The sequence below is a fragment of the Rosa chinensis genome, chromosome 7 (genome assembly GCF_002994745.2).
Source record: "Rosa chinensis cultivar Old Blush chromosome 7, RchiOBHm-V2, whole genome shotgun sequence".
Taxonomy (NCBI): domain Eukaryota; kingdom Viridiplantae; phylum Streptophyta; class Magnoliopsida; order Rosales; family Rosaceae; genus Rosa; species Rosa chinensis.
Window position 1 is genome coordinate 679,686 of NC_037094.1, and position 18,216 is coordinate 697,901.

Genomic DNA, 18,216 nt, shown 5'->3' on the forward strand with positions numbered 1-18,216 from the left:
TAATCCTCTATATAAAGAGGCCCTTATTATCAATGAGAATACACAGCAAATTCCTCTCAAATTCAGTTTCTCTACAACAGTTTTGATGGTTAATCTCATATATTCTAGATTTTTTTTTTTTTTTTTTTTTATATTTTTCGATGCTAACATTGATCAACATAAATGAAACAATGGTCATGGGCGGCACAAAGAACTAATTTGGCCGAAAGTGATCTGCCTTCCAAAGGATATTTTTTATTTTTTATGAGGCTCTACAATTGTATTAAGAAATAGCCAGAGGGTCGGAATTGAAATTCAAACTTGTTAAGGGAGGTTTTATACATAATTTCACCAAAGCAGATTGGGGTTTTCTTAAAAACAAAACAAAGCCGACCAAACCCGTGCCTAAACCTCAGCGTCCTCCAAAGCCCGAACGTCGTCGTTGAGCATCCGATACCATGAAGTTCCGGTACGCCATGGTGTGCTCGTCCAACCAGAACCGGAGCATGGAGGCTCACGCGCTCCTCAAGCGTCAAGGCTTCGATGTCTCGTCGTACGGCACTGGATCCCACGTTAAGCTCCCTGGACCTTCCCTCAGAGAACCCAACGTTTACGAGTTTGGAACTCCTTACAAGCAGATGTTAGACGAGCTCAGACGAAAAGACCCAGAATTGTATCCTCATCTAAACTTGAGCTTTAATTTCGTGGTTTTCCAAAGGTTTTGGCTTTAGTTTAACCAATTGTGAAATTTATGATTATCAAGTTAAGGATGTTATGCTGCACTAGTAGGTGACTAAGATTTTAGGCTCAATACTTCATTCTGTTTGCAATTTTCAAATTGACTATCTGCTGTTATCTGTTGATGTGTGTATTGGAGAGTATAGAATAGTCAATGCTTGTTGATAGTATGAGTGCAATGCTTCTGTTTTGTAGAATGTGGGATTGGATTGTGCATTTGTGTGTGTACTCTGCATTGTATTTTCTTTTAAAGTGAAGTTAATCCTTGACGATAAGAATACAGGTACAAGCGGAATGGCATTTTGCCTATGCTTAAGAGAAACGCGGCAGTTAAACTGGCACCTCAGCGGTGGCAAGACAATGCTGCTGATGGTTTCTTTGACGTGGTATTTACTTTTGAAGAAAAGGTTTTTGATATGGTTGTTGAAGGTTGGTAATGCTCCCTTATCATATTTATGGATTGCATCATATGGATTTGAATGGTATGGTAATCCCAAATCAAATAATTGAGTGCTTGCTTGTTTTGTTGTTATCATTTCTTTATTGGCAATCTGCTTGTACTGCACTGTTGGAACATGAATTGCTGGTAGAGTTGTTCACTTGTTCTCAATTCCATAATAATGTGTCTTAGATGCAGATTTTGCTATATTGTATGGAGGAGGAATCTAACTGAAGCTTTTAAGTTAGCTTCAGTATTATTAGAAATGGTAAAATAAACATAAACAGGACATGAGCCATCTTCCAAATTTGTTGGCCAAGGGTGAATTGTAAGGAAATTAGAAACTTGGTGTCTAATGATTCAATTCGCATAAAACAAGTCTGCTGGTTTTGAATCTTAAAAGAGGGAAAAGTTTAAATCTTTAGACATTGTTTCATAACAATCTTCCTTTTTGAATGATGAAAGGTTTTTCTTAGAGCTCTAGAGGATTAATTTCTGTGAAGATGAAAGTTTTCAACTTTTTAGTACAGTTTTAAAGCTATAGCTAGACAGTAGGTTAGAAACTTGATATGTGCTGGTTTGATTACATGCTTTAGACTTGCAGATAGTTTCCAAGAGAATACCATGGCTATTGAGGGTCTCGTCTTATGCTTAAAAGATGGAAATTAGCAACATAATGAAACAGGGTTTTGGTTAGATTTCTCTGATTTCTCCACATCTGACAAAATCACAAATCTATTTACCTTTGAAGTCTTTTAATTAAATTTATCCAAAGTTTGGATTTTCTAGAGTTATCTGTATGTTAATTGGGGACTTTTAACTTTATTCGCCTGCATGTATTTTTTGTATTCAGAAAAGAATCATAAGCACTTACTAATCCAAGTCATACAAGCTTTGAAGCTTGCTGAACCATTTGTTTTTGTCCAGTTTACATATCTATGAAAATACATGGACTATAAATGAATCTGTAACTTGAAGACTCCCTCTGTGTTGGTTTGTCTAACCTCTGTCCTGCAATGTATAGATCTTCACAATCGGGATCATGTGCTTAAGAAGTGTGTATTGATAATCAACTTGGAAGTAAAAGATAACCACGAGGAAGCAGCTGTGGGAGCTCGTCTTGCTTTAGATCTTTGCCAAGAGGTCTGTATTTGAATAATGCTCTAATTGGCCATTAATTCTACATTGTAAGACACTGATTGATCCTTTTTTTTGGCCTAGATTGATGCGACCGAGTCATGGGAGGATTCAATCGATGACATTCTGACTGCTTTTGAGAAACAGCATCGGCGGAAGTTACTGTATAGCATCTCATATTACTGAAAACTGTGGTGTCAGGAAACAAATATCAATAACCCATTCAATTGTTGCTGATAATCCATTCGATTAACCACTAGTTGCTCTCCCTTTTTGTGACATTCTTGCATAAGACTCCAATTTCAATACAAATCTAGCATCAATTTTGCTTGTGGTATCCTCCATTTCTACTACCATCCTCAATTCTTAATGTTGCAATGATGAATTATGAGCTGTACTTAGAATTTTGCGCTCTGAAGTTATCAATGACCGCTGCAAAAGTTAGAACTTGTCAGCTACCTTTTTCTAATATCATACACTACTTAAGTAACACGAGGGTTTTATAATGTAATGGGTTTTATACTGTAATGAATTATTAACACTCTAGAAATGGTAGCAAGTTTTACAACGTTATGAATTATTCAAACTCTGGTGACACGAGTAACTGTATAAGCATTATTATACGTTATTTAAAAAACACTCATGTGTTTTATAATGTTATGAATTATTGAAACTCTAAAGACGTGAGTAAATTTTAGAATGTTTTAGAGTACTGAAATTCCGGTGATACGGGTAATTTTATAATTTTATAAGTAACACATGAGTGTTTTAAAACTCTGAAGATGCGAGTAAATTTTAAAATATTTTAGATTGTTGAAATTCCGGTGACACGAGTAATTATATAAACATTATTCTAAAGACGCGAATAAATGTATAAATTTTAGTTTTATTGAAATTCCGAAGACGTGAGCAACTATATAAACATCAGTACTATTGGAACTCCGGAGACGCGAGCTAACCGTCTTGTAACCGCATTGGTAGCCAACGTAAAAAAAATGAAGGCGGGAGACGGGGAGAGAAAGAGTAGCGACTAGCGAAGGCTCATTCGTCACGTGCTTAACTTGATGCAGCGTCATTTGGCGCAGCAAAAAATTAATAAACTTGAGTGGATTGGTCCCTATATACATACAAGTCTGAACTCTGAACTGGCAAAGCTCTCTTCTATTCCATTTGGAAGCCCCCAAACTTCAAATCTTCACTCTCAACTTACCCATCGTTGACATCAAATCTCAACCCAAATCAATCACTCCCCACACATTCACTCTCTCTCTTCCCTATTTTGTCAGTTACAATCTTTCTCTCTTCCATTTCCGGTTTTCTAGCGGGTCCTCTAACGGCCGCGCCATGGCGGCTCCGGAACCCGAGGACGAGAAAAGCTGGCAGGAGCTACTCAGAAAGATGCTGCCTTCCGGCGTGCCGTTTCCGGACGACGACCATCTCGACTACTCCATCGCAGTTGAGTACGAAGGCCCTCCGCTGCCCTACGAAGTCCCCAAGGTTGATCCAGTCGACATCGACTCGCTTCACAACGCTGCGTCCGGAGCTTCGGGTTCGGGTTCGGAGCTTTCTTCGATTCCGGTGGCCGAGCCGGTCGATCGGGACGCCTCTCGGTTCAGCCGGATCAGGAACGGCGACGCCGCAAACGAAACGCAGACTTCGACGTCGTTTTCGGTAGGTTTCAGCTCTGAATTTTCAGCTCAGGACTCGAACTCGGAGCCGAAACCGGTCGAGGACGACGCCGGAGGAGGAGGAAAGAGAGCGGCGGTCGTGACTTTCAACACGCCGAGAGAATCGGAGACGGAAGACGACGGCGACCGGTCCTCGTCGCCGCAATCGGAGCCGGTGGGATCGCCGGTTGCTTGGGCCTCGCCGCTGAAGGTAGCGAGTAAGAGAGGGATTTGCAGCAGGTGTGGAAAAGGGAACAGATTGAAGGAGAGGGAGTGGTGCTTGGTGTGCGACTCAAAGTACTGTAGCAACTGTTTGCTTAAAGCTATGGGATCAATGCCGGAGGGGCGAAAATGTGTGAGCTGCATTGGGCAGCCTATAGATGAGTCCAAGAGGCCTAGTTTGGGCAAGTGTTCAAAGCTTCTTTCTAGGGTTTGTAGTCCTTTGGAGATTGGGCAGATAATGAGGGCCGAGAAGGAGTGTCCGGCCAATCAGCTCCGGCCACAGCAGTTGGTTGTGAATGGGAGGGAGTTGAGGGAAGAAGAGCTGGGTGAGATTTTGGGATGTGAAGTACCTCCTCAGAAGTTGAAGCCTGGGAGGTACTGGTACGATAAGGATTCAGGCCTCTGGGGAAAGGTAATGGACGAGCATTTGTTGTGTTTATCGTTCTTCTTCTTTTGTGGATTTGTGTTTAGTTGTGTTTGTGTATTTGATTTCAGGAGGGAGAGAAGCCTGATTGTATCATTACTCCTAAACTGAATGTTGGGGGTAAGCTTCGGGCTGATGCCAGCAATGGGAACACTAATGTCTTCATGAATGGCAGAGAGATCACAAAGATTGAGCTTAGGGTGCTCAAGGTATGCAAAATCATTAACCAAAAGCTCGCTGTTGAATGAACTTATTTGTTAGTCGTCTGAGCTTATTAATTCTTGCATTGCAGCTGGCCAATGTGCAGTGCCCTCCAGATACTCATTTCTGGGTGTATGAAGATGGTACATATGAGGAGGAAGGGCAGAATAACATTAAAGGAAACATATGGGGAAAGGTTCTCTCGTACCAGTGAATATTGGAATCTTGTTGTTTTGTGGGAGTTTAAATTTAGACAAATGAGTTTGAGTCGAATTTTTATACAATTGCAGTTTGGTTTTTGTCAGGCAGGCAACCACCCGTTTCATGTGTTCATTATTCTCATTGCCTGTACCATCTCGTAATCAAAATGGGGCAAGAGAAGATCCTATGACACAACCTTCAAGTAGGTCCATCCCTGAATACTTGGATCAGGCAAGAGTTCAAAAACTTTTGTTATTTGGTCTGGAGGGATCTGGAACTAGCACCATCTTCAAGCAGGTGAGTTTACATTTTGCTACTTTTGCTCCAGTATTTCTTTGCATTGACTTAACCAGTGTAATGTTGTTTAAATTGTTTGACATTTTAGAAATGCTTAGTTTATCGTTCGTTTTTTCTGTGAACTAGGCCAAGTTCTTATATGGGAACGAGTTCACTCCCGAGGAGGTGCAGAACATGAAGCTCATGATTCAAAGCAATATGTACAAGTACTTAAGTATATTACTTGAGGGCCGAGAACGTTTTGAAGAGGAAGCTTCATTGCAGAATACTTCTGATTCCTTGGCCACTGACGAGACGCCATCAGGTCTATATTATTTTAATTACATGACTATCATTTTGTTCTTTTTCTGATGGCAACACTCTTAGTAAGTTGAAACATAGGAAGGTAGCTGTTTGTTAGGTCCATCTTTGCAATATCGTCTCTTGACTCTAGATACATTGTAGTTGAATGGGTATGAATTTATACTTGGCCATGAATTTGATCTTTGCCATTTGGGAAAGGCTTTGAAACCCAAATGTAACATTTGGTTTATTTGTTTGCCTTCATTCAGTATCTACATACCACATGGATTTTGGTGGCTCTTAATAGGGATAGAATAATTTCCACGCTGATGCTGAATAGTACATATGTTTTTTTGAAGATTGTAGAGGAAACATGTTTACAATTGTTAGAAATGTGCAAGATTTTCTTATTTGGTTTTCTGCTTGTAGGCATGAATGACCCTTAGAGCAATGGTTGACTGTGAACTGAATTTATTTGAAACAGTAGTCGATGGAAGTAAGCAATGCATCTATTCTATCAACCAAAGATTCAAGCACTTTTCTGACTGGTTGCTGGATATCATGGCAACCGGAGACTTGGATGCATTCTTCCCTGCTGCTACACGTGAGTATGCTCCTATTGTAGATGAAGTATGGAAAGATTCTGCCATCCAGGAAACATACAAAAGAAGGGAGGAATTACATTGTCTTCCAGAAGTTGCCAAGTATTTCTTAGATCGGGTTAGTTATTTCTTGTTTTGGCCCCACATCTTTGAACTCCTACTTCATTCAGATTTTGTCGTTTATTTTGTCCATCAATATGGTTACATCTGCGGTATGCTTATTTATCTTGATTCATCAAATATCCATCACTAGCAAAGGTCCATCAGCAGTGATTTGTCCGGACTGAAATGGACAAGCCTGCATAAACTTTTATTGTCTTTCTTGTTTTGTTTTGACATTTTGTAATGAAGCCCATATATTTCATTATGCAGAGAATAATGAGTCCTACTTTACTTTCTGACCAAAACAGATAGTCGACTGGATTATGGAATTTCATATCTTTCTCAACACTTTGTTTGGAATATGAGTTTTGTTAATCACTGAATTGGTAGCATTCCTCTAATGGCATATTTTCAAATTTAGTTAATGATCTTTGGCGATTTACTTATCTAGTTGATATTATGTGGCGTATTTGTGGTTTCCTTAATAGATAGATGGATTCCAGCAAGGTGGATCACATTTCAAATCATCAATTGTTAACCTCATAGATATTTGGTGTTTCATTTGAACAGGCTATAGAAATATCAAGTAATGAGTATGAGCCAACCGAGAAGGACATTTTATATGCTGAAGGAGTTACTCAAAGCAATGGCCTTACCTCTCTAGAATTTTCATTTGATGATAGAAGCTCCATGTCTGAGCTATACAACGAAAACTATGAATGCCCCCTTCCGTTAACCAAGTAAAACCTTTATTCTTTCAGCCCTAATCGAGTGCTTTCTGTCTTAGCTTCTTTTTGCTTCTCCTGGAATCATGAATATGTTCCTCACTGGGTTTTCTTGTCTCAGGTACCAACTAATTTGTCTCAGTTCTAAGGGACTAAATGAGGGGTGCAAATGGCTTGCAATGTTTGAAGACGTGAGGGCAGTGATTTTTTGTGTTGCTTTGAGTGACTATGATCAAATGTGGGCCCTTGGTAATGGGCGTCTTCATAATAAATTGCTGGCAAGCAGAGATTTGTTCGAGAGTTTGGTGAGGCACCCTTGTTTTAGTAACACTCCATTTGTTCTTGTGCTGAACAAATATGATGCATTTGAAGACAAGATAGGCCAGGTTCCATTATCAGCTTGTGAGTGGTTCAATGACTTCAACCCTGTTAAGCCGCACAATAATAGTCAGGCTCTAGCTCAGCAAGCATATTACTATGTGGCAGTGAAATTCAAAGAGCTCTATTTATCCTTAAGCGGTCAAAAGTTATTTGTAGTGCAAACCCGAGCTAGAGATGGTAACTCGGTTGATGTGGCATTCAAGTACATAAGGGAGGTCCTCAAGTGGGATGAAGAAAAGGATGATAATTTCTTTGGAATAAATGGGGATGACTCCTATTTCAGTACAGAAATGAGTTCTTCTCCATATCTCAGGCAAGAATAAAACCACTGTTGTATTTAGCTCTGGCAAGTCATCATTGTCAAGTGAAGGATTGAAGCCGTCATGAGACTGAGTTTTATCATTCGTGCTATTACCGCTTGTAGAAGGTAGAGAAGCGAAGTGATCAATTACACTGGAAATTGTTTATTTATTTATTTTATTTTTCTGGTTACACGTGGATTTGCTTATTTCTTCCTCTGTTTTTTGTAGGCTGGATTTGTTTCATAGGTTACGCCGGATTTCTTTTCAAGCTTATTTGCCATTCTGGCTGATTAGATACATGAGATGAATATTGGCTTGTAAAAATAAGCTCATTTTGACTGGAGATTTTTTCTGTACAGTACTTCATATGTGAATAAAAGCATATCTATTAAGGATTCTTACAGAATATTTGGTTCATTCCAATCAACCCGGTTTTGATGCAGCATATGTTTGCGGGTTTGTTGTCACTCATTATGTAATTATATCTGTAATTATCGTATATGTTACTCACTACTCCTTTACCCCAAAAACACAAAAGAATCACTCAAATTCAAAACCAATTAAGAAGGCAGAGATAGCTAAGCTTGATGTAAAAGAAGACCAGGACTTGTTCTTACAAACCCAAGGCGACTTCTTTTCTCCAGTTATACAAGAAAGAATAAAATAAGATAGAAGCAGCTAGCTGGTGGTATCGGTCTTGTTCATCACCTCTAAATTTCAGAGAGAATCATAATAATCTTGGTCAACGCGTCACAACCTCACTCATACCTTAACCAGCTCATGTATGATCATATTTGGATAACTTAATTCGTTTACTCATAAACGTATTAGTCTCTACTTTTACCATTTCCTCTTTGACGGTTGGAGAGTTTAAGCTTTCAAACCTTCAACGGTCAACATTCAAATAATACTATTTCATACGAAAACCCTTCCCTGTCATTCAAATTCCTCTGTATGTACACGGTCTCAACTTCAACTTTGAACGCGGCGGCGTGTGAAAATCCTCAAAACTTGTAGCAAGTACATAAACCCCTTCACATCCCTTCTATTTTTCACAAACACAAACTCACAAGCTTCTTTCTTTAGCTTTCAATATCTCAAATTTATACTACTACTACAACAACTACTACTTCTAGTAGCACTAATGGTTTTGGGTTGGAGAAGAAGGAGCAGCACCGGCCACCGTGCCGCCGCTGCGAAAAAGAAGCCTTCACCTGGCAACCTCGACATGGATCAACTCGTGATCCCAAAGCATTTCCTCTGCCCAATATCGCTCGACTTGATGAAGGATCCGGTCACATTGTCCTCAGGGATAACTTATGATCGGCAGAGCATTGACACTTGGCTAGAAGCCGGCAACTTCAATTGCCCGGTGACCAATCAGGTGCTGAGGAACTTTGATATGATTCCCAACCACACTCTCCGAACAATGATTCAAGATTGGAGCGCTCAAAACCAACGCTACGGCATTCAGCGTGTCCCAACTCCTAGAATTCCCATCATGGCAGTTGAGGTCTCTGAGATTCTGTTTAGCATCACAGCCTCAGCGAGACGCGTCGATCAAAATGGTTGCTTAGAGTGCGTGCAGATAATCAAGAAATGGGCGGCTGAGGGCGACCGAAACAAGCGGTGCATCGTGGAGAATGGAGCGGCCTCTGTTCTTGCTTCTGCTTTTGATGCTTTTGCAAGTGATGGAATAAAGAAAAATGCTAGAGTGTGTGAAGAAATTTTGTCAGCTCTGAGTTGGATGATGTTTCCGTCATTAGATGAAGAAACCCAAAAGTACTTGGGATCTCATGCTTCTTTGGATTGCCTGGTTTGGTTCCTCAAGGTTGATGGAGATCTTTTGGTGAAGCAAAACTCAATTCTAGCATTGAAAGAGCTTCTTTCTAATAGCAATGATCAGAACAAACATGCGGTTGAAGCATTGGCAGAGATTGAAGGAGTCAATAAGATACTTTTCGGGTTCATCAAGGAGAAAAGTTCCATGACGATTACCAAGTCTTCTTTAACAGTAGTCTTCTACTTGGTTTCATTCAGTGAGAAGTTGAGATCAGCATTCTTGGAGATGGGTTTGGTTTCCCTATTGTTAGAGACCCTTCTCGACTCGGAAAAAGGCGTAACGGAGAGGGCTTTGTATGTTTTGGATTGTCTTTGTGATTGCAAAGAAGGGAGGGAACAGGCCTATGCTAATGCGCTGACTATACCAGTTTTGGTGAAGAAGATTTTGCGGGTGTCAGATATGGCGACCGAGTATTCGATCTCTGCTGTTTGGAAGCTGTGTAAGAATGCAACTAGGCAAGAAGAGAGAGTACTTGTTGAGGCTCTTCAAGTTGGTGCATTTCAGAAGCTCTTGGTGGTTTTACAGGTCCGTTGCGCCGGTGAATATGACACTAAGGACAAACCAACTGAGCTTTTGAAGCTGTTGAATCCTTACAGAGCTGGATTGGAATGCATCGAGTCTGTAGATTTCAAGAGTATTAAAAGGTCATTCTGAGATTAAACTTTTCAAACGATAAATTATATTCTTTCTACTAATAGATACTTCATTTTAACTTCATCAATTTGATGAACATATTCATTGTTAGAATAATAGTTTGTTCTCCAGAGTTGTTGTACAATACTGCAATTAAGTGGAATTGAGAAATAACATATTCATTACTAAATGTTTCTCACTTTCTTGTCTATCTGTCTGTTTGGTTCCATTTTCCAATTTTTTTAGGTACTAATATGAAAGCATGTGCTTGTTCCCCTTAAGATGTCACACCAGTTGGTCACGGTGTTTATTTCAATTTAGTCATTAAGCTGCGATGGATTGATGGGTGTTTGCAACATGGTATAGAAAAATCCAAGTGTCGTACCTTGAAGGAAAAAACCACATGATCAAACACATACTTTTGTCCACTTCTTGGTAGCGACTCGACTTAGTGGCATTGAGCCCCAACCAACACTGTTCTTCTTCTAATAAGTACATGGCTACTTCATTTCCATAGATGCTGCCCTACCAAAAGATGAGGTAGGAATATTGGAACTGCATAGTTTTCTTTAGGATTAAGAGAAGTTGGGAATATACATATATATTGTTGGGATCTCACATCTATCAGATAAAACATACAAAAAGATAATCAATTTGATTATTGAAAACTATTTTGTGGCTGTCTAAATTTACAAAAGTGTAAAATTTTAACGATGTACATGTCCACGTCATGTCTTTGAATATGACATATGGGAGAATTTTAATAAAAAATGTGTTGATGAGTATTGATATGCCATAATATGCCATGAGTGCCACAATGACATACCACGAGTGCTAAATCATGACAAGACTACTTTTTGTTCAAATTGCCTTGCACCATAATTTCACAATAGATTTTTAAATTTGCTCTAAGCAACGGCACTCAAAATTGTTGAATTTTTTTTTTTTAATGATTTTATCGATGCCTGAAGACGTATATATGTTTGTGTGTATACAGGAGGGGGGCACGCTGTCAATGCATTGAACATTTGAAATGTGTTCTTCTTTTCTATCTTTTCAAATTCCTCCAAGTGGGAATTTGGAAAGGAGTAGGAGAGCAGCCTTGTTCCAACTTCCAACTGTGGCCATATAGTCGTACAAAACAAAAGCTAAAACTTGGGTTGGCTACATGGTTAAGAAAAGGCAAGCATTGATGCTAAGACATATTATCCAGTCCCCGAGTATCAAGAACACAATCAAATGTGGACTTTGTTGCAGTTTTTGAAGAACAGTAGAAAGAATAGTAGCAGCTGATTTTATCACTCATTTCACAGACCAAATGCAATTTAGTCATGAAATTAAAGCGTGGGTTTCATAGGTCAATGCAAACGCAATTCACGCAAACTCAGGCCAATATATTAAGCACCCACCCTCCAGTGTTCAGATGGGTCAATGCGACCTGTAATTCATACCAAATCATTCTCATACTCCACGAATCACGACTTCACGAGCAAATAGAATTCATATAGTAAACAAAATTTCAAACAGGCATTCGTATGCATACTAAAAATTCCAAAGCTGAGACTTTCCTAAGAAAATTAACTTCTCAATTTCAATCTGGACTTTTAGGTATCTCGTGTCCGTTGCAATGGAAGACCTCACTTTGGACAGGACTGATTTCTTTGAAGTTCTTTGGTAAAAGAAAATCGCAGCCTGATATACGCCCCGAAAATGAAGACTAGAAGAGAATGATATTCTGATGTAATGTCTAGATCCACATAGGTACATAAAACACGGTGAAGTGTGTATGTTTGAAGCCTTGTATCACTGAGGAGGCATCACAAAAAAAGCCTTGTGTCGTTGATGACTTTAATATCAAAAGGAAAGGAGGGGTTGTTACAGAGGAAGATATAGCAGATGAAGACTCTGATGATGATTTTTCCGACGAACATGTTGTGAAGAGGATAGATTTAAATGATGAAGAAAATTTGGAGATATGTATGGCGGAGAAGCACGAAATGCACGATCACAAGAAATGTATGGAATTACAGGAAAAGGCTTTGAACGGGGAGTATGCATCTCAGAATCCAGCTGATATGAGTTTTCACTTCCTTTTGTCTATTTCTACAGTTATTTGTTGGCTTGAATCTTTCTTAACAATTCCACTCGTTCTTCTACATGCTATACCTTTCGATTGGGCCTGGGAGGACTTTGAGATCAAACCGATGGATGAATTAGAGGTTGAGGAATTATTAGATTCAATTAAAGTAGTAACACGAGTTAATGGAAGATATGAGTGTGTACATGCAACGACAATATATTCTTGGCTAAAGCTAGCAGCCATCACGAGGGTGGTAGCTTTTTTGAGTTCAATCTGGTTATTGGTTCTGTTGGTTTTTAGTTAACTTGACATTTGAATGTAGAACTCCGTTTTCCAAAACTTTATGGTGATGAATGTTTGTCTTCTTCAATCCACATGCATAATTATCATAGTTGTTGATCAACTTTGTATAATGGTTGAATTTATTGCAGTTCATATTTTCAACCACATTTGTTTAAATTTTCTTCAATCCACATGCATAATTAATTAATTATCATATGTGTTTGTTGAATTGCAGTTCATATTTTCAACCCCATGTGAAGATCGATATAAACAAATATGATAATTATGGATGAGGTTGAATTATGTAGTATGTCCTGCAATTCATATTTGTTGATCAACTTCAACCCACATTGCAGTTCATAATTTTCAACCTCTCCACGGACATGCCCGAATTTATGAACACATAGTCACTTAGCTAGATCGATTCACAGATTTAAGAATGTTTTTCCCCCTATTTTAGATTCTTGCATGAATTGATGATCATGTTACTTAGCGGACATTCTTACTACAATAATACAAAAACATTCCTAAATATTATATGTGACATTCCTACTAAAATTGCCATAGTAAGGCAATTTTTTATAATGACTATGATGTAGTAGTCATTAAAATGATGTGAAAACAACATTCTTCATGATCATATTGCATTTATGAACCTTACTAACACACAAATTTCAGTAAATTCGTGACGTGATGAATCTTATCAATGTAATACATTCTCGAGGTAAAAACCTATCAACTCCCTAGCAGATTAAGTGATTAACTGTCTCTCCCTAAAATTAACATCTGTCATACAAACTCTGGCAACCTAGTGCTCATGCACGTTTTTTCTCATTATTATTATTATTATTTTGAAGGGAAAAATCTATGAGAACAGTGCAAATATCTCTCATTTAGAAAAGCCTTATTATGGTATAGAAGGCCCAACAGGGACGAAAGGTTTACGGGCTAAGCCCAAACATACGGCCACCAAAACAAGGCGTTTTACTGACTTCCAAGGGTATTTGTGGAACTGCACTTATCTGATTGATAGCGAAGCCAAGCAGCAACCAGAAAACCCTCCATCTCTCTCTCTCTCTCTCCCGAACGCAGATTCTTTGACAATCGTAACCAACCATAAGTCTCCTCTCCCACCCCAGAACCCTAATTATTCTGTTCTAATTGATAATCAATTTTTTGTTTTTGTTATTACTAATGCTCGATTTTGATCTGCATTGTCTTCGATTTTCATCTATTTTGTGTTCGGGTCGAGCTCTTACAGAATTGTTTAAGCTCAATTGTTTTTCCGTCTTATGTTGATTGGATTATTTGAGTATTGATATATATATTTTTTTTATAGTGAAACAAAGTATATTATTTTATTCTGTCAATTAATAATTTAGAATTTGGTGAATGATTTTGAGTTCTTACAAGTAATTCTTTTTCATAGCCTTTGAACTGGTAACTGCATTCTCATTGGAAAACTTCACTTTCTAGTTTATAAGCATTCAGTTAGTTTTAGAAATCTCAATGTGCATTTTCTGTATTCAACTAATGGGCAGCGATGTTGGGTTTAGGTTAACAGGTATTTCTGTGCTATCTCACGTATTTTTTGTTTTTTTCCTTTCCTTCTAGAGTTCGTACCAAATTAAATCGGGAGTTCGCTACAAAAGGCACGAATGGCATCAGAAGTTTGTGGTTTGATTCAAGATCTAAATCTGAATGATCACTCTATTGGTACATCTCAAGTTCAATATGCTTTTGTTTCTGAGATTAATTGTTGTTGGGGTTAGTTTGGCCTAACTCTTGTAACAGTTACCACAGGAGCTTCTGCTGTGGAAAAGGATGATGTTTTGAAGGGGGGTTTTGGTGGGAGTAAAGCGTACGGTGATTTATCAAAATGTGGGAAGCCTGCTATGACTGAGGAGTCATCACAAAAGCAACAGCCTTCTGACATTGATGAAATTAATATCAAAAGGAAAGGAGGGGTTGTTACAGAGGAAGATATAGCAGATGAAGATTCTGACTATGATTATGATTTTTTTGATGAACATGTCGTGAAGAGGTCTGATCCAACTAAGGAAGAAATCTTGGAGATTATGGCGTACGAGCACGATCATAGGAGATGTATCGAATTACAGGAAAAGGCTTTGAAGGGGGAGTATGCATCTCAGAATCCAGCTGATGTGAGTCTTCACTTCCTTTTTTCTACATCTACAGTTATTTGTTGGCTTGAATCTTTCTTAACAATTCTACTGGTTCTTCTACAGTCTGCACTTTTCAATTGGCCCTGGGAGGAGGAATTTGAGAGCAAGCCGATGGATGTATCAGAGTTGTTGGAAATATTAGATTCATTGAAAGAATTAGGAGAAGTTGATGGAACAGATGAGTGTGTAGATGCAGCAACAGTTCTTGGCTAAAGCAGCCTTCAGGGAGGGGGTTGGCTTTTTCAATTGAGCGGAGTTTGATCTGGTTATTGTTTCTTTTGGTTTTTAGTTAACTTGACATCTGAAGGTAGAACTCTGTATTCCAAAACTATATGGTGATGAATGTTTGTTCTGTTCAATTCACATGCGTAATTGTCTTATTTGTTGATCAACTCGATTAATGGTGTATCTGATTATAAATTGCAGTTCATAATTTTCTGTGTTGCCGTGTATTATCAGTAAAATTTGTGTATAAATTACACACACATATATTTTCTTTCCCGTTGGTAGAACAGAGCTGAAGAGTTGGCTCTATTTAAGGCAAATGCATATCTGTTCTGTGAATTATGTTTATTGGGTAGATTAGAGCTCACAAAAAAAGAGAGAGAATGGGATTGATCACAGCTCGTGGGATTGATCAAAGCAGCTCAAACATTGTAATTGTATGATATTGGAAATTTTGAAAATTCTTCTATACACTGGCGGTTTGCAAGTCTTATATGATTGACCGATCAAAGCAGCTCAAACATTATAAGTGTATAATATTAGAAATTTTGAAAATTCTTTTATGCATCGGCGGTGCAAGTGACTCAGTATTTATTAGGTAATCTGACTTATTGATATTTATAATCAAATTTTTTTTATTAATAACCAAAAAGTGTGTTTAATGTTGTTGATGCTCTGAATCATCTCCCTAAGAATTCTGGTATCAAAGTAAATTCATTAAAACAAGGCACAATTAAATAGAATCCCGCCTGCACCATATACAAAGGTCCAAACTCATATGATTCGTGCTTAAATGCCACTTTGGTTTTCATAAAAACTTTAGGGTGTGTTTGGATAAAGTAGTTTCAATTTCCACAGATATTCTCAAATCATGGGAATTACGATTTTTTGAATTTAAATTCCATTGATTGAGAATTCTATTGTTTGGATTTCATAATGTTGAATTTTTAAAATGACAAGAATTACGAATTTTAGTGTTTGGACTTATTTTTGTTAATGGAATTCAAATCAAATTCAAACAAATTATTGGAATAATCAAGTAAAAGTTAGGATCAGATTCTAAACAAAGATCCAACCATAATTCTATCCCTCTTGGCCTTGCCTTTGATCTATAATGTACACTAAATATATATTTCTGTCCAATTTTCTGTAGTTGAGGTTTTGTTCCTTAGTCCTTACTGAGACATCTATATTTAGTGTGAAAATCAGGGTGCAGATTTGACAGAAAATAATAAAGTCTGCGTCTGATTGGTTTAGACATAAAGCACTACATAAGGAAGCTTCTCTGATGGAGAAATCAAGTACAACATGGATGTAAGAGTCCTTAACTTCAGCATGGGCAAGCCTCGCGTTATGTTCAATAACAACGAATTTCAACCTCAGGATTTACGAAACAATCCATTGCATATATTACACATACTCCAGAACAGAACCATTGTTGTCTGTATTCAAAGATCAAGAGCTACATCATGCATAAAAGGTGCCAAACCACAACCAAATGCAAATAAGAAGAAACAGTGAGAGGAAGAGCAGCTTACAGAAAAACCACCAAACAGATATGAAACAGAAATTCATGTTCCAACAGAATTTGATTCTGACGCATCAAATATAGATCCAGCATCACAGCCACAAAAATCATTCTTAATCAATCACAAAAATCATCTATTCAACTTTTAATATATATATATATATATATATATATATATATATAGAAGGAGATATATCTAATTTTTAGAAGAAGAATGAATTTTCAGAAGATAGACAATGAAGTTGTATGTGCAGCCAATTTTCCAATAAGGAGGCCACGACTATATCCAACAGCAACCCTCCACTTCGTCTTCGTCTTCCTCTATTATCCAATCAGTTCCTCTTCCTGTGGTACTTATCAAAGCTCCTATCTTACGGTTCTGAGTTGGAAGACTTTGATATAATTATAGCTTTATATAAACTCATATAAGATCTTCACCGCCAGACACGAAGGCTTTGGCACGATGGAAAAGCAAATCTCCCCGCTTGGACGGAATTGAAGAATAACGCCTATATTTGAAGGAATTGAAGTCGGGAATCTCCATCTCCAATTCCGTCGATTTTTCTCGTGCAGCAATTGCAAATTTCATGGAGTGTCTATCCAAACAGAGGACTTTGGGTCGTGGAATCGTGAAATATCGACTTTTCTTTAAATTCCCCCTTTTTTTCCCTTATCCAAACACACTCTTAGGGTTGTCAGTTTTCCTTCGGTTGCTCCCGTCCAGCAGCACCCCCGTGTCGGCACGTGCTTTTGGCCTCACCGGTGCGTGGTGGTTGTTGCCGGATGGGTGGTTGGTGCTTTCATTATGGTTTAGCGATCCTAGCACTATAGTGGTGCTCTGGTTACGGTGTCAATTCCATAGGATCTCTGTATTCTTTTTGTGGTCAAGGTAACGGGGAAGAGCTCCTACACATGATTTGGCGGTTTTGGATCATGGATTCATGGTGTTGAAGGGGGTAAGTTTCTTCTTGAGATTGGTTGCAAAGAGATATGGAGACTCTTGGATTAGGTTTATTGATGAGCCATTAATTTGGTGTTCTTCTTAAGGACTACATTTGATATTATCAGTAGCATCTTATCGTTAATATGGTTGTGGTCTGACTGTTTGGGGATACAGTGTTGAAAAGGGTGACATGGTTGTTTTTACTGTTGGCGGTGAGAATTTATCGCGACTCTTAGGCTTAAATGCCACTTTACAGTTTGCACCTATTATTTTTATTTATTTTTGACAGAAAATGAGCAAATTGGCTGTTAGGAATAGATAAGTAGTGAAAACTGGAAGTAAAGAATATACCAAGGGCTAAGTTGGGATATTTTATCAAAAAGAAAAAGTAATGGGCACAAATTGACAATTTATGCCAAACTAGAGGTGCGAAGTGTCAATTTGTGCCAAATTAGAGGTGCAAAGTGGCATAAAAGCCATTTTGCACACAAACAAATCTAGGAAGCAGTTAAATCCGGCGAAAGAGCCGGCGGCGGCGACCCTTTGAGTTCGATCTCCACCAATACAATACAATACGTACATATTTTATTATGACATTTGTCGAAGGGTAAACCCACTCCGTTTTTGAAAGCATTTTCTCTCCCGCGCTAAAGCTAAAGCTAAACCCTAAACCAGATTTTGGCTCCATGACCTCCTCCGAAGCCGACGTTCTGATTTCCGACCTCTCCACAGGTAAAGCAGGGATTCATGGACGCATTTCGGCCTACTTACTTGTGTTCAAAGAACCCCTCAAAAGC

The 18,216-nt window shown here is 38.3% G+C and overlaps 4 protein-coding genes across 11 annotated transcripts; all 4 read left to right on the forward strand.

Moving 5' to 3' along the window:
• Positions 1 to 261: 261 nt before the first annotated feature.
• LOC112178586 (RNA polymerase II subunit A C-terminal domain phosphatase SSU72) lies at positions 262 to 2,742 on the forward strand. Its single transcript, XM_024316736.2, has 4 exons — positions 262 to 652; positions 1,001 to 1,146; positions 2,181 to 2,299; positions 2,378 to 2,742. The coding sequence occupies exons 1-4, from the start codon at positions 438 to 440 to the stop codon at positions 2,477 to 2,479; spliced, it is 582 nt and encodes a 193-aa protein (XP_024172504.1). The 5' UTR covers positions 262 to 437; the 3' UTR covers positions 2,480 to 2,742.
• Positions 2,743 to 3,403: 661 nt separating this feature from the next.
• Positions 3,404 to 8,105, forward strand: LOC112176701 (extra-large guanine nucleotide-binding protein 3). Of its 3 annotated transcripts, none has more exons than XR_005803154.1 (9): positions 3,404 to 4,594; positions 4,678 to 4,815; positions 4,899 to 5,003; positions 5,117 to 5,305; positions 5,432 to 5,609; positions 6,075 to 6,307; positions 6,862 to 7,031; positions 7,138 to 7,824; positions 7,928 to 8,105. XR_005803154.1 is itself a non-coding variant. In XM_024314750.2 (8 exons), exons 1-8 carry the CDS (start codon positions 3,638 to 3,640, stop codon positions 7,718 to 7,720), a joined length of 2,556 nt encoding a protein of 851 aa, XP_024170518.1. In that variant the 5' UTR covers positions 3,404 to 3,637; the 3' UTR covers positions 7,721 to 8,105. The 3 variants fall into 3 exon arrangements, 1 of the variants encoding a protein (XP_024170518.1); XR_002927065.2 differs by having other exon boundaries at positions 3,405 to 4,594; positions 6,072 to 6,307; XM_024314750.2 differs by having other exon boundaries at positions 6,072 to 6,307; positions 7,138 to 8,105.
• A 625-nt stretch (positions 8,106 to 8,730) lies between these two features.
• Positions 8,731 to 10,384, forward strand: LOC112175105 (U-box domain-containing protein 21). The gene has a single exon (XM_024312770.2). The coding sequence runs from the start codon at positions 8,844 to 8,846 to the stop codon at positions 10,194 to 10,196; it is 1,353 nt and encodes a 450-aa protein (XP_024168538.1). The 5' UTR covers positions 8,731 to 8,843; the 3' UTR covers positions 10,197 to 10,384.
• Positions 10,385 to 13,543: 3,159 nt separating this feature from the next.
• On the forward strand, positions 13,544 to 15,156 carry LOC112176199. 6 transcript variants are annotated; one of them, XM_040511606.1, is made up of 4 exons: positions 13,544 to 13,643; positions 14,152 to 14,253; positions 14,332 to 14,702; positions 14,787 to 15,156. In XM_040511606.1, exons 2-4 carry the CDS (start codon positions 14,196 to 14,198, stop codon positions 14,934 to 14,936), a joined length of 579 nt encoding a protein of 192 aa, XP_040367540.1. In that variant the 5' UTR covers positions 13,544 to 13,643; positions 14,152 to 14,195; the 3' UTR covers positions 14,937 to 15,156. The 6 variants fall into 6 exon arrangements, with proteins under 6 accessions (XP_040367540.1, XP_040367544.1, XP_040367543.1 ...); XM_040511610.1 differs by having other exon boundaries at positions 14,341 to 14,702; XM_040511609.1 differs by having other exon boundaries at positions 13,554 to 13,657; positions 14,341 to 14,702.
• Positions 15,157 to 18,216: the final 3,060 nt, after the last annotated feature.

Bases quoted from the DNA above. Each gene is read 5' to 3' on its own strand.
- LOC112178586 (XM_024316736.2), top strand. From the start codon at position 438: ATGAAGTTCCGGTACGCCATGGTGTGCTCGTCCAACCAGAACCGGAGC. The intron at 653-1,000 runs GTATCCTCATCT...ATAAGAATACAG, and splicing joins AGACGAAAAGACCCAGAATT to GTACAAGCGGAATGGCATTT. The intron at 1,147-2,180 runs GTTGGTAATGCT...TGCAATGTATAG, and splicing joins TTTTGATATGGTTGTTGAAG to ATCTTCACAATCGGGATCAT.
- LOC112176701 (XM_024314750.2), top strand. From the start codon at position 3,638: ATGGCGGCTCCGGAACCCGAGGACGAGAAAAGCTGGCAGGAGCTACTC. The intron at 4,816-4,898 runs GTATGCAAAATC...CTTGCATTGCAG, and splicing joins TTGAGCTTAGGGTGCTCAAG to CTGGCCAATGTGCAGTGCCC. The intron at 7,032-7,137 runs GTAAAACCTTTA...TTCTTGTCTCAG, and splicing joins TGCCCCCTTCCGTTAACCAA to GTACCAACTAATTTGTCTCA.
- LOC112175105 (XM_024312770.2), top strand. From the start codon at position 8,844: ATGGTTTTGGGTTGGAGAAGAAGGAGCAGCACCGGCCACCGTGCCGCC.
- LOC112176199 (XM_040511606.1), top strand. From the start codon at position 14,196: ATGGCATCAGAAGTTTGTGGTTTGATTCAAGATCTAAATCTGAATGAT. The intron at 14,254-14,331 runs GTACATCTCAAG...CTCTTGTAACAG, and splicing joins TCTGAATGATCACTCTATTG to TTACCACAGGAGCTTCTGCT. The intron at 14,703-14,786 runs GTGAGTCTTCAC...GTTCTTCTACAG, and splicing joins CATCTCAGAATCCAGCTGAT to TCTGCACTTTTCAATTGGCC.